The sequence below is a fragment of the Sciurus vulgaris genome (assembly GCF_902686455.1).
Source record: "Sciurus vulgaris genome assembly, chromosome: 5".
Classification (NCBI taxonomy): Eukaryota; Metazoa; Chordata; class Mammalia; order Rodentia; family Sciuridae; genus Sciurus; species Sciurus vulgaris.
In genome coordinates, this window is record NC_136465.1 from 50,851,425 (window position 1) to 50,864,738 (window position 13,314).

Sequence of the window (13,314 nt, forward strand, 5' to 3'; positions counted from 1 at the left end):
ATAAAACAAATTAAGGCTGAGCATGGTGGCTCACAACTGTAATCCCAGATAATCAGGAGGTTGAGACAGGATTCCAAGTTTAAGGTAATTTAAAGAAATCCTGTTTCAAATTAAAAAATGGGCTGGGGATATAGCTCAGTTGTAGAGTGCTTGCCTAACTTGTTGGGAGTCCTGGGTTCAGTCCATAGTACAGCAAGAAAACAAAAATTAAAAAATAAAATTTCTAATTTAGTTGAAGTTTCAATGTAATAATCACACTGATAGTGAATGCCAGGTAGGTAAATAAAACTAACAGTAACATTGGATTATTCAGATTTTCTACAGGTAAAGAAAAAATTGCTGTTGTTAATGAAGATTCAAGTTTAGTGCTATTTTCCCTAGCAAAGTGGAGCAGCAACTTACAAGAAGGTTTAGGTTCTAAATTTAGAGCATGAAGCTAAAACTATAGTCAAAGTTACCCTTGAAGATCTCTTAATCCACTGAGTATAATGTCTCCAAATTCCCTCACTGTTGGAAAAGATAGCTGTTTCTTTAGCTTTTCAAAGTAAATATTTATAAGGCAGTTTAAAAAATTTTTATTTTGAAACATTAGAATAGAGTAACACTGAGAACTGCAAGAGCTTTTACTCTATGAAATACCCAAAAAAATGAAATAGGAGGAAGCAATAGAGATGTCTCCCAGTGTTTACTCATTCCAGAGCTTAAGTTCTCTGGCCAATAGGTTATTTGGGAAAAATAACAGGAAGAGTATCACTGCTATGTTTACTGCAAATTGTAAAATTCTTTTCCTTTTTTACCCAACTCATACAGTTAAATTTATGTTAAAATGAAATGTATGTATGATATGATTCTGTTGATTATCCCATTAATCTAGTTGATCCTTGCCAACATTATTAGTACAGGTTGAGCATCCACTGTCTGAAAGGCTTGGGATCAGAAAAGAGTTTCAAATTTTGGATTAAGGACTCTTGACCTATAATTGAAGATGTTCTATATATAACTGAAACAGGCTGAATTAAGCCACATCTACAAGGAGCAGATGGGTAGGGCAGCACAGAGTGCAAGCTTCTTGTTTGGCTAAGCTGAGGGCTGCTGGCAAGGCCTGCAGTATGCTGCAGCTTCAGTGAGGGGCTTGACTGTAGCCACCCTATTTGTTCCATTCCTGGGCAGCACTCTCCCAACTGGCCCAACGAGCCACACTAGTAGTACAGCACTGATTCCTTTCAGACTCAGAGCTGCTCTGAGCAGTGTTATACTTCATAACAGAATGTTAGTGGCACTTTGAGGGGCGGGGGGAGTAGAGGTGGTGCTAAAAGAGGAGGAATTGGAATATGTGGGGGGGGGAAGTTCTCTATGGCCAAGTTGTAAAGGGCAAAATGAAGTACCTCCTAAAATAGAAAGTTTTCTCAGATGAGGACAACATATGGAGCCAGAAGAGAACCTAGATTCCCTTGAACTCATTGTTGAGTTTCTATGGTCACAGAAAACAGCCCCAAATAGATAAACTAGAGGGAAACAAGTGCAAAGGTGATTCTGACTCTGAAGATAACGGAGAAGAGAGCAAACTAAAGAAGAAAGAAAAGGCACTGCCCAGGGTTTAGAGCTGGAGCTGAATAATGGAACTACAGACTTGAGTTGAAAAAAATTGATGAGGCTGAACTGGTCCCTGCCAAGGAAGCCAATATCAAGTGCCCACAGGCTGCCAGATCATTATGTGAGTAAAGGCTGACTTGATGGCATTCCCACAACAAAAAAAGATGACAAGAATTAACTCCTAAGTTCCAATCCCTGTCACTTCTGACTGAGTTTCAAGTGGGAAGAGAAGGAGTTCTACTAGTCTTGACACCATGAGGTAGCTTTGAGATGTCCTTTGAAGAACCAGTATGAATTTTGTGCCCTGCAGCAGCCCAAGCACTTTAAAGTTGTTCCAAGCTGAACAGTTTGCACACCCATCCCAGGGAGGAGAGGGGGTGAAGTATTTCAAACCAACCCATTCTGTACTTTACTGAGAAAAGCAAAGGGCCTTCCATGAAGGTCAATTCAAGAACATCTCCACAAGTCATAGCCCTCTTCCCAGCAGTGCTAACTTTGCCTTTTTTTTTTTTTTTTTTTTGGTACTGGGGGTTGAACTCAGGGGTGCTTTACCTCTGATCTACATCAGTCCTTTTAATTTTCAGAGAGTGTCTCAGTAAGTTGCTTAGGGCCGGCCTCAAACTTGCAATCCTTCTGCCTCTGCCACCCAAGCCGTTGGAATTCAGGTACATACCACCATGCCTGCTTAACTCCACATTTTCATAGTGCAGCATGTGTGCTGTTTTTGGCTATTAATGGTGTAGTATCTGGGGGTGGAAGGATAGAGTGGGGAAAAAGAGAAATGAATAGGATCATTGTGGTTTAAAATTTGAGGCCTGACTGGGGAAACAGTGAAACAATGGAAAGAACAACTAACTAATGATTTGACAACTAACTAATGATTTGAAAAGGTAAGTATTTTACCATACTTGGCACCATAAATGAGGAGTTATGATAGAATATTTAAAAGCTGTGAATGCCTGAAACCTATGAGCCAAAGAGTTCTTCACCTGAGCTTACTGTTGTTCCCCACAAAGGACTAAGCCAGTTCATAAGTTACCAAAGCTGCCATTTTGGAGATGGAAACTGACTGAGATGGGAGAGTATTTTATTGAAGAGTTAGGCAAAACATTCTGTCTTAGAGGTGATAATTCTTGAAATTAAACAAAAGACCCTTTCTTTTCCAATTATGAAGTTATAAATATCAGCTTGTCCATCCAAGCTGACATACTCGAGGGTAGGGAGGCCAAGGGAAGTAAAAAGATAGGAGAGTAGAGAAAGTGGGTGGCCCACACTCTTACGATGGAAACTATTAGAGGAACTACTGGAAACTGATTTTTGAACTTTGAACTCTGAAACTATGCGGCTTTCATTCACTGACAGCACAAGTTTCACTGAGTCAATTCAAGGGTCAACTGATTTCAAAAGACTTGGTCTTAGGAAAAGATTAACTTTTATATCTCAACAGTGGTTCACTTTAAAACACAAAACAAAAATACTTGGGGGGGAAAAAAAACTTAAGAATTAACTGATACCCAAAATGCTCTGCCTTGAATCATGAGATCTATTAGTATTTTGACATCATCCACACTGTATTTAGAACTATATTATAAAATCTTTTTAGGTCTATATTAGATTTCTGTGAAAATTTTGTTTAAATGTAAACTTCACCTACATGGTCAATTTTTGTTTTAATAAAACTACATATTTATAGTTTTGAGAAAAGAGATTGAATTAATTAAGGGCTACCCAGTGGTTGAAGACATTTATTTTTAAGGAAAAAAATAAACTGAAAACTTATTTATTAAAAACAACAACAAATCTCAAAATTAAGATTAGCATGCTTGTTCTTCAGGAAAAATTTGGAGATATGGAAAATGCTTTATTTTTTTTAGTCCTATTCTAAGATGATCCTTTTTCTCATATATTAACATTTAAAATTAGAATATATTAAAAATGAATATGTTCATTTAAAAGAGTAGCTTTTCCTCAATCACAAAAAGGTATATATATTTTTACTCAATGGCATCATAAAATTGAGGAAGTATAACCAAAGGTAAAATATGGAAAACAAATTTCAGTTCTAAACATTAAGAACATGATAAACATTTTTATCTATATAACTGTATTTTTATCTGTCCAAATACTATTGCCACATACTCATGACACTATACTATGGTGCATCTGAGCATGTATGTGTTTCTGTGCACATGGGGGCATACGGTTAAGCAGCAAGCAAACAAAAGAATTAGCAGCATTATTTTAAACATGCATAAATTGTTTTGAACACACTATAGCATTATATAATACTTATTTTATTGCCTGATTTTTTTTTTTTTTTTTTTTGCGGTGCTGGGGATTTGAACCCAAGGCTTTATGCTTGCAAGGCAAGCACTCTACCAACTGAGCTATATCCCCAGCCCCAAAAAGGACTTACTTTTTTTTTTTTGCAGTACTGGGGATCGAACCCAGGTCCTTGTGCATACAAGGCAAGCACTCTACCAACTGAGCTATCTCCCCTAATTACCTGATCTTGAAAGGCTGTTCTGAAATTAAAACAGAGCCATTAAACAGTTTCCATCCCTTGCTTAGAAAAAAGAAGGTATTAGATTTTGGCAGTCCTAATGCTTAAGCAATCAACATTTGTTAATCAAACATGTGCTTCTGGAGGGAAATATAAAAACAAACCAGGGCTGGGCTTACTGGGTATGCATTTGTAATCCCAGGTACTCAGGAAGCTGAGGTGGGAGGACCACTTCAAAAGTTCAAGACCAGTCTGAACAACAGAGCAAGACCTCATCATTCCATCATGCCTTTGTTCATAAACAAATGAGTGAATGAATATATGAATGAAGAAAGAAAAAAAAAAATCCACACAGACCAGGGGCTTTACAAGTTTAATCATTTGCATTTCTGAGTCTCCACCAGTATATACTGGTGTATACTAAAAAGAAATAGTTCCAGGTTTTTCAAACTACCAGAATATTACTGGGTCATAAAAATCAATGCACGGTAACAAAATTACAGGAAAAACAGAAGAATTTGGTGGTTGCAAGGGCTCAGATGTGCTGGTGGTATGAATGTGGATTTAAAGGCAGCACCAGGTAGCCTCTGGTGATAGCATAATTCTGTACCCTGTGATTTTAGTGAAAGAAGCTATGCCATGGGACAGTGACAAAGAATTGTATATATAAACAGAAAGAAGTACACGTAACACTGGTAAAATCTAAATGAAATGTACACCACATAAAGACCCCTATTTTGATAATGCATTATAGTTAAAGATGATGTTACCAGTGGAAAAACTGGATAAAGTCCCTGGCGTGATTCCATCCTGCGCGTCTCTTCTCTAGGGCAGCAGCCTATTTTCCGTCCACCTTCTCTCCCACCTAAGTGAGTGCTACCACCCCATGGAAGATTCGATGGACATGGACATGAGCCCCCTGAGGCCCCAGAACTATCTTTTCGGTTGTGAACTAAAGGCTGACAAAGATTATCACTTTAAGGTGGATAATGATGAAAATGTACACCAGTTATCCTTAAGAGCGGTCAGTTTAGGGGCTGGTGCAAAGGATGAATTGCACATTGTTGAAGCAGAGGCAATGAATTATGAAGGCAGCCCTATTAAAGTAACATTGGCAACATTGAAAATGTCTGTACAGCCAACGGTTTCCCTTGGGGGCTTTGAAATCACACCACCTGTGGTCTTAAGGTTGAAGTGTGGTTCAGGGCCTGTGCATATTAGTGGGCAGCACTTAGTAGCTGTGGAGGAAGATGCAGAATCAGAAGATGAAGAGGAGGAGGATGTAAAACTCTTAGTGTGTCTGGAAAGTGATCTGCCCCTGGAGGTGGTAGCAAGGTTCCCCAGAAAAAAGTAAAACTTGCTGCTGATGAAGATGATGATGATGATGATGATTTTGATGATGAGGAAACTGAAGAAAAAGCTCCAGTGAAGAAATCTGTACGAGATACTCCAGCCAAAAATGCACAAAAATCAAACCAGAATGGAAAAGACTCAAAACCATCAACACCAAGATCAAAAGGTCAAGAATCCTTAAAAAAACAGGAAAAAACTCCTAAAACACCAAAAGGACCTAGTTCTATAGAAGACATTAAAGCAAAAATGCAAGCAAGTATAGAGAAAGGTGGTTCTCTTCCCAAAGTGGAAGCCAAGTTCGTCAATTATGTGAAGAATTGCTTCCGGATGACTGACCAGGAGGCTATTCAAGATCTCTGGCAGTGGAGGAAGTCTCTTTAAGAAAATAGTTTAAACAGTTTGTTAAAAATTTCCGTCTTCTTTCATTTCTGTAACAGTTGATATCTGGCTGTCCTTTTTATAATGCAAAGTGAGAACTTTCCCTACCGTGTTTGATAAATGTTGTCCAGGTTCCATTGGCAAGAATGTGTTGTCCAAAATGCCTGTTTAGTTTTAAAGATGGAACTCCACCCTTTGCTTGGTTTTTAAGTATGTATGGAATGTTATGATAGGACATAGTAGTAGTGGTGGTCAGACATGGAAATGGTGGGGAGACAAAAATATACATGTGAAATAAACTCAGTATTTTAATAAGGTAAAAAAAAAACTGGATAAAAAGAACATCTTTTTTTCAACTTCCTGTGAGTATATAATTATTTAAAAATATAAAGTTAAAATAATTTAGTGGATTTGCAACCAACATCTGAAAAAATAAAAACATCAGTATATAAAGTATGGGTAAAAAGTTGCTTGCCTATATACGAACATTCAGGTGGGTCAGTTACAAAGTAAACTATAGTTGATATTGTGGGTTTGGTCTAATAAGATTGAGAAACACTGGAATTTAGGGATACTGGGAAAGATATGAAAATGAAATTCTTTGAGTGTTTGGAACACAGTTAATAATGATCAATATCTTCTCATTATTAACACAACCATCACCACTGGCAACTAACACATGTACTATGCGCTATTCTTTTTTTTTTTTTTTTTTTTTAGTTGTAGGTGGACATGATACCTTTGTTTTATTTATTTTTATGTGGTTCTGAGGATTGAACCCAGTGCCTCACATGTGATAGGCAAGCACTCTACCACTGAGCTACAACCCTAGGCCCTGCATGCTATTCTAAGTATACAGTAACTCATCTCTGTGAGACAGATCTCATTACAATCCTTATTTTACAATGGGGAGAGACACAGAAAGGTTACAACACTTCCCCACAGAAAGTAGTGGTAGACCTGAGAACACAAGTACTCTGTCTCCAAAGCATGTTTGCTCTTACCCACCATGCATTACTGACTCCTATCTTTAATTCTAGATTATTTCACTACAGGATACCTAAGTGTTTAAAGCTCACTGAATGTTATTAGATAAAACAACAACAACAACAACAAATATCAAACACAAACATTTAAAGAATCAACAGATGGTAAAACAAAAAGAAATACCTTTAGCCTCCAATTATCTCCCACTTCAGTTTTGATTCTGTTTAGCCAATTTTCATCAAAATATGCAGGATCTCTGCAAATAAAGAAATGCTAGTATATTAAATCATGTAGCTAATCATACTTAAAAAAACAGACAAGAGAATCCCATCTCATACCATTATTTGAGACATAAAAATGTATTTCACACACATCAGTCATTAAATAATTCAGGCCATGTATAATTATAGCATATTTTTCTAAAATCAATTTGACTGTTATTAGCTGTTATAAAAATATGTATTTTATTATTTAAAAAAACCCTAAAAGACAAAAAATGGTAATATAAGTTAGTATATTCTAAAGAATTAGTTGAATATACTAGAATAGTAGATGCCACACAAATATCTAAAAAACAGTCAAAATCAATGACAATTTTTAAAAAGACTAAACAAATAAAGGTAAAATAAACTTTTCAGTTAATAGTTTTAATGATCTCTATTGCCTAATGCTTCAAAGACCACCCAAAATGTCGTTAAACTTTGGTTTCTTCAAATCATTTATAAATGAGAACCTATTTTATGTTTAGAAGTTATACAGAATCTAAACATGTTTGTGAAAGGCTTAAAATCTAAGATAACATTAATGTGAATACATTTAAACAAGTTTAGAATCTAAATATACTTGTACTTATTTTTTAATTTTATTTTTCCTACGAAAATCTCCCATATATCTAACAACTAGGAAGAAAAAAAAACCCTAAAACTTCTCAAATTCAGCATGTGCCTCATTTTAAAGTTTTCAAATTGATGTTCTAAGAAATTAAATCATTTGCCCAAGAACACTGTGGATGCCTGTGTTTGTCTTAGCCTAACAAATGCTAAGTCCATGATCTTTCCATAATACAACTGTCTCTATTCAAACTCCCCGCCCCTACAAAAAGGGGGAAAAAAAAAGTAATGAGACAGAAATATCAGAATAAATCTACATTTCAACTTTTAGTGTAACTTAAAACAATAAATACAATCAGTACAAAATTTTATTCAAATTAACTTCAAATGAAGCAATAGCTACTTAGCATTTTTAATTTTCATTATGAAAAAATTATTTAGGTAATAAATATATAACCCAAAACTGTTACTTTTGTAGAAATCAATTGTTTCTTTTTGAAGCCTTTTTCTTTCTTTTTTTTTTTTTTTCTATACCAGGGATTCAACCCAGGAGCCCTTCCCTTCATTCCCCCTTGTCTAGTCCAATGAAATTCTAATCTTCCCTTCCTATGTTGTGGGTTAGCATCCACATATCAGAGAAAACATTCTGCCTTTGGGATTCATCAGCTAATTACATTTGGGTTGTTTCACTTTTTGGCTATTATGAATAATGATGCTTTGACACTCACATACCCATTTTGGTATGGCATACGTTTTGCCTGGATATATGGCTAAGGGTAGAACTGCTGGGTCCCCTGATAATTGTTTAACATCAGAACCACGACTGGTTTTCCAAAATAGCTACACTATTTTACAATCCCGCCAGCAATGTATGAGGGTTCCAATTTCCAAACAATCCTGCCAACACTTATTTGTCTATTTAGTTATAGTAAAACTAGTGGTGACATGGTATCTCATGCTTTCGATTTGTGTTTCTGTGATGGCTAATTATGGTAAGCATCTATTCATGGGTATTGGCCCATTGTATTGTCCTCTTTGAAGAAATGTCTAATCAGATAATTAGTCCATTGAAAAATTAAGTTTCCCAGGTTCAATAATAGTTAAATGGCAGAGCTGAGAGTACAATCATTTTGTTAAAAAGATCAGTAGAATTCAACACATAACTGGTTTAGCAAAAAACGCCAAGGTCTCATGGTTCGTTATTTCCTTAAAGCTCAGTAAACTAGGTCATAAGCAGAAAAAGACCAATGTTACTCATGACATTCAACATTAATTATGGGCTGGCACTTGCAGTTCACAGCCATAACATCTGATACCTTGTGTTTGGCACAAATCAAGTTCTCAGTAAGTTTTTGGAATGTGGTAACACTAATTTAATAAGCTTCCAAAATTTACTTAGGCAGAACATACCCAAAATAGTAGCCTAAAATGTTAAGTTCAATGTGACTTTCCCTAATAATAAGCTTTGACTCCAAATGAAGGCCTCTAGCTATAACATCTGTTTCGTTGAGTAGTTTACAATTTCAGCAATGTTTTCTAAGTGCTCCTTACTTAATGGAGTCAGTCTAGGATCACATAAATAAAGGTAATTTTCTCAAAATTCTAAATGGATTATAGTTCTGCAAATATGTAAATAACAATAACAAAGTATCTTTAGCTTCTTCCTATGATCTGACTCCTGTCGAGAAAAAAACAAAACCAAAAATCATTTCCTTAAATTTTATCAGTAACACATTTACTTATCTGTCCTTATTATACAATAGTCATACGTTAGGATGAAGGGAAAAGTCTATTGATTTTATTCCTTAATATAACTCCAGAAATATATTATCTTTTTATAGTCAAATAGGGACAATTTGCTTTAGGGCTGCATACTGTCTGTATTGGGTGCTGCTAATATTGATCTCCCCCTTAAAGAAAAAGTTTTGGAAACCTATAGGGTCCCTATAAACCTATAGGGAGAAAGTGTAATACCCTAGATCTGTACTGCAAGAGGGGAAAATACATGAAGAACATGAAAGAACAAGGTAGGTAAATTATCCAAACAAACCTAGATTCTACATTAACAGAACTCAGTGACAGCATGGTAGAAGAAATGTCAGAAAAGAAGTTCAGAATATATATAATTAAAATGATTCGTGAAGCAAAAAATGAGGTAAGACAGCAAATCAGGTAATGAATGATCACTCCAATAAGCAGCTGAAAGAGCAACTGCAGGAAGCAAAAGATCATTTCAACAAAGAGACAGAGATTCTAAAAAAAAAAAAAAAAAAAAAATTAATGGAAAGCATCACCAATAGACTAGATCACTTGGAATACAGAACCTCAGACAATGAAGACAAAATATTTAATCTTGAAAATAAAGTTGCCCAAACAGAGAAGATGGTAAGAACCATGAAAGGAACCACCAAGAACTATGGGACATCATGAAAAGATCAAATTTAAGAATTATCAGGATTGAGGAAGGCACAGAGAAAGAAACCAAAGGAATGAACAACCTGTTCAATGAAACAATATCAGAAAATTTCCCAAACCTGAAGAATGAAATGGAAAATCAAAAACAAGAGGCTTACAGAACACCAAATGCACAAAATTACAACAGATTCACACCAAGGCACATTATAATGAAAATGCCTAACATACAAAATAAAAAAGATAAGGATTTCGAAGGCTGCGAGAGAAAAGCATCAGATTACATATGGGGGGAAACCAATATGGATATCAGCAGATTTCTCAACCCAGACCCTAAAAGCTAGAAGGGCCTGGAACAACATATTTCAAGCTCTGAAAGAACATGGTTGCCAACCAAGAATCCTATACCCAGCAAACCTAACCTTCAGATTTGAAGACGAAATAAAATTCTTCCATAATAAACAAGTTAAAAGAATTTACAAATAGAAAGCCTGTGCTACAGAATATTCTCAGCAAAATATTCCATGAGGAGGAAATGAAAGACAACAATGGAGGTCAGTGAAGGGAGGAACTACCTTAGAGGTAAAACCAATCAAAGGAGAAATCAAGATAAAAACCAAACATAAGCCCAAATGACTGGGAATACAAATTATATCTCAATAATAACCCTGAATGTTAATGGCCTAAACTCATCAATCAAAAGACATAGACTGGCAGAATGCATTAAAAAGAAAGACCCAACAATATGCTACCTTCAAGAGACTCATCTCATAGAAAAGGACGTCCACAGACTAAAGGTGAAAGGATGGGAAAAAACCTACCATGCACACGGACTCAGTAAAAAAGTGGGCGTTTCCATCCTTATTTCAGATAAAGTGAACTTCAAGCCAAGTCAAAAGGGATAAAGAAGGACATTTCATACTGCTTAAGGGAACCATAAATCAGGAAGACATAACGATAGTAAATATTTATGCTCCAAACAATGGTGCATCCCTGTACATCAAACAAATCCTTCTCAATTTCAAGAATCACATAGACCACAACACAATAATTCTGGGTGACTTTAACGCACTGCTGTCACCACTAGATAGATCTTCCAAACAAAATCCAACCAAAGAAACCATAGAACTCAATAACACAATCAATAACTTAGACTTAACAGACATATATAGAATATACATCCATCAAAAAGCAAATACACTTTCTTCTCAGCAGCACACGGCTCCTTCTCTAAAATAAACCATATGTTATACCACAAAGAAGCCCTTAGTAAATGCAAAAAAAATAGAGATACTACCTTGTGTTCTATCAGATCATAATGGAATGAAACTAGAAATTAATGATGAAATAAACAGAAATTACTCCAACACCTAGAGACTAAACAATATGCTACTGAAAGAAGCATGGATACCAGAAAACATCAGGGAGGAGAAAAAAAAATTCTTAGAGATAAATGAGAATAATGATATAACATATCAAAATCTCTGGGACAGTATGAAAGCAGTACTAAGAGGAAGATTCATTGCATGGAGTGCATTTAAGAAAAAAATAAAAACAACTAAATGACCTAACTTTACAGCTCAAAGCCCTAAAGAAGATCAGAACAACACCAAAAGTAGACCGGAAATAATTAAAATCAGAGCTAAAAATAAATGAAATTGAAACAAAAGAAACAATTCAAAAATTTTACAAAACAAAAAGTTGGTTCTTTGAAAAAGTAAACAAAATAGACAATCCCTTAAACATACAAAGAGAAAGAGAGAGAAAACTCAAATTACTAAAATTCATGATGAAAAGGAAATATGACAGACACCACTGAAATACCTAACATAAGAAGAAGTTACTTTGAAAATCTATTCTCCAACAAAATAGAAAATATCAAAGACATTGACAAATTTCTAGAGACATATGATCCTCCCAAACTGAACCAGGAGGACATACACAATTTAAACAGATCAATTTCAAGCAATGAAATAGAAGAAGCCATCAATAGCCTACCAACTAAAAAAAGTCTAGGACCAGATGGATTCTCAGCCAAGTTCTACAAGAACTTCAAAGAACTCATTCCAATACTTCTCAAAGTATTCCAGGAAATAGAAGAGGAGGGAACCCTTCCAAACTCATTCTATGAAGCTAGTATCACCCTCATACCCAAACCAGACAAAGATACATCAAGGGAAGACAATTTTAGACCAATATCCTTGATGAAAATAGATGCAAAAATCCTTAACAAAATCCTGGCAAACCATATCCAAAAACATATTAAGAAGATTGCTCACAACGATCAAGTGGGGTTCATCCCAAGGATGCAAGGTTGGTTCAACATCCGGAAATCAATAAATGTAATTCATCACATCAATAGACTTAAGGTTAAGAATCACATGATTATTTCAATTGATGCAGAGAAAGCATTCGACAAAATACAACATCCTTTCATGCTCAAAACACTAGAAAAAATAGGGTTAGTAGGAACATACCTCAACATTGTAAAGGCTATTTATGCAAGCCCACAGCCAGTATCTTTCTTAATAGAGAAAAACTGAAAGCATTCCCTTTAAATACTGGAACAAGACAGAAATGCCCTCTTTCACCACTTCTATTCAACATCATCCTTCAAATACTAGCCAGAGTAATTAGATAGACCAAAGAAATTAAAGGAATACAAATAGGAAAAGAAGAACTCAAGCTGTCATTATTTGCTGATGACATGATTCTATATTTACAAGAACCAAAAAATTCCACCAGAAGACTTCTAGACCTCATAAATGAATTCAGCAAAATAGCAGGATATAAAATCAACACATATAAACCTAAAGCATTTTTATTCATAAGCGATGAAATATCTGAAAGGGAAATGAGGAAAACAACTCCACTCACAATAGCCTCGAAAAAAATAAAATACTTGGGAATCAATCTAACCAAAGAGGTAAAAGATCTCCACAATAAAAACTACAGAACATTAAAGAAAGAAATTGAAGAAGACCTTAGAAGATGGAAAGATCTCCCATGTTCTTGGAGAGGCAGAATATTATCAAAATGATCATACTTCCAAAAGCGCTATACAGATTTAACACAATTCCAATTAAAATCCCAATGACATTTCTTATAGAAATAGAGAAAGCAATCATGAAATGAATCTGGAAGAAGAAAGACCCAGAATAGCCAAAGCAATCCTGGGCAGGAAGAGTTATGCAGGAGGTATCACAATACCAGACCTTTAACTCTACTATAGAGCAATAGTAACAAATGATATTGGCA

General features: G+C 35.3%; 1 protein-coding gene, 1 long non-coding RNA gene and 1 pseudogene across 5 annotated transcripts in view; 1 reads left to right on the plus strand and 2 right to left on the minus strand.

The window, feature by feature from the left end:
- HOOK3 (hook microtubule tethering protein 3) overlaps nucleotides 1–13,314 on the minus strand; it is a 162,601-nt gene that overhangs the window by 88,968 nt on the left and 60,319 nt on the right. For all 3 annotated transcript variants that reach the window (XM_079140616.1, XM_079140617.1, XM_079140618.1), the window contains exon 3: nucleotides 6,998–7,070. In XM_079140616.1, the coding sequence (XP_078996742.1) occupies nucleotides 6,998–7,070 (73 nt within the window). The remainder of the gene's footprint in view (nucleotides 1–6,997; nucleotides 7,071–13,314) is intronic.
- On the minus strand, nucleotides 4,001–6,983 carry LOC306661595. Its single transcript, XR_013763906.1, has 3 exons — nucleotides 6,745–6,983; nucleotides 6,157–6,662; nucleotides 4,001–4,877 (listed from the first exon to the last, which is right to left on the minus strand). It is a non-coding gene; the product is annotated as an uncharacterized lncRNA (long non-coding RNA).
- On the plus strand, nucleotides 4,903–5,869 carry LOC306661590 (nucleophosmin-like; annotated as a pseudogene). The gene has a single exon. The product of its transcript is annotated as a nucleophosmin-like (transcript).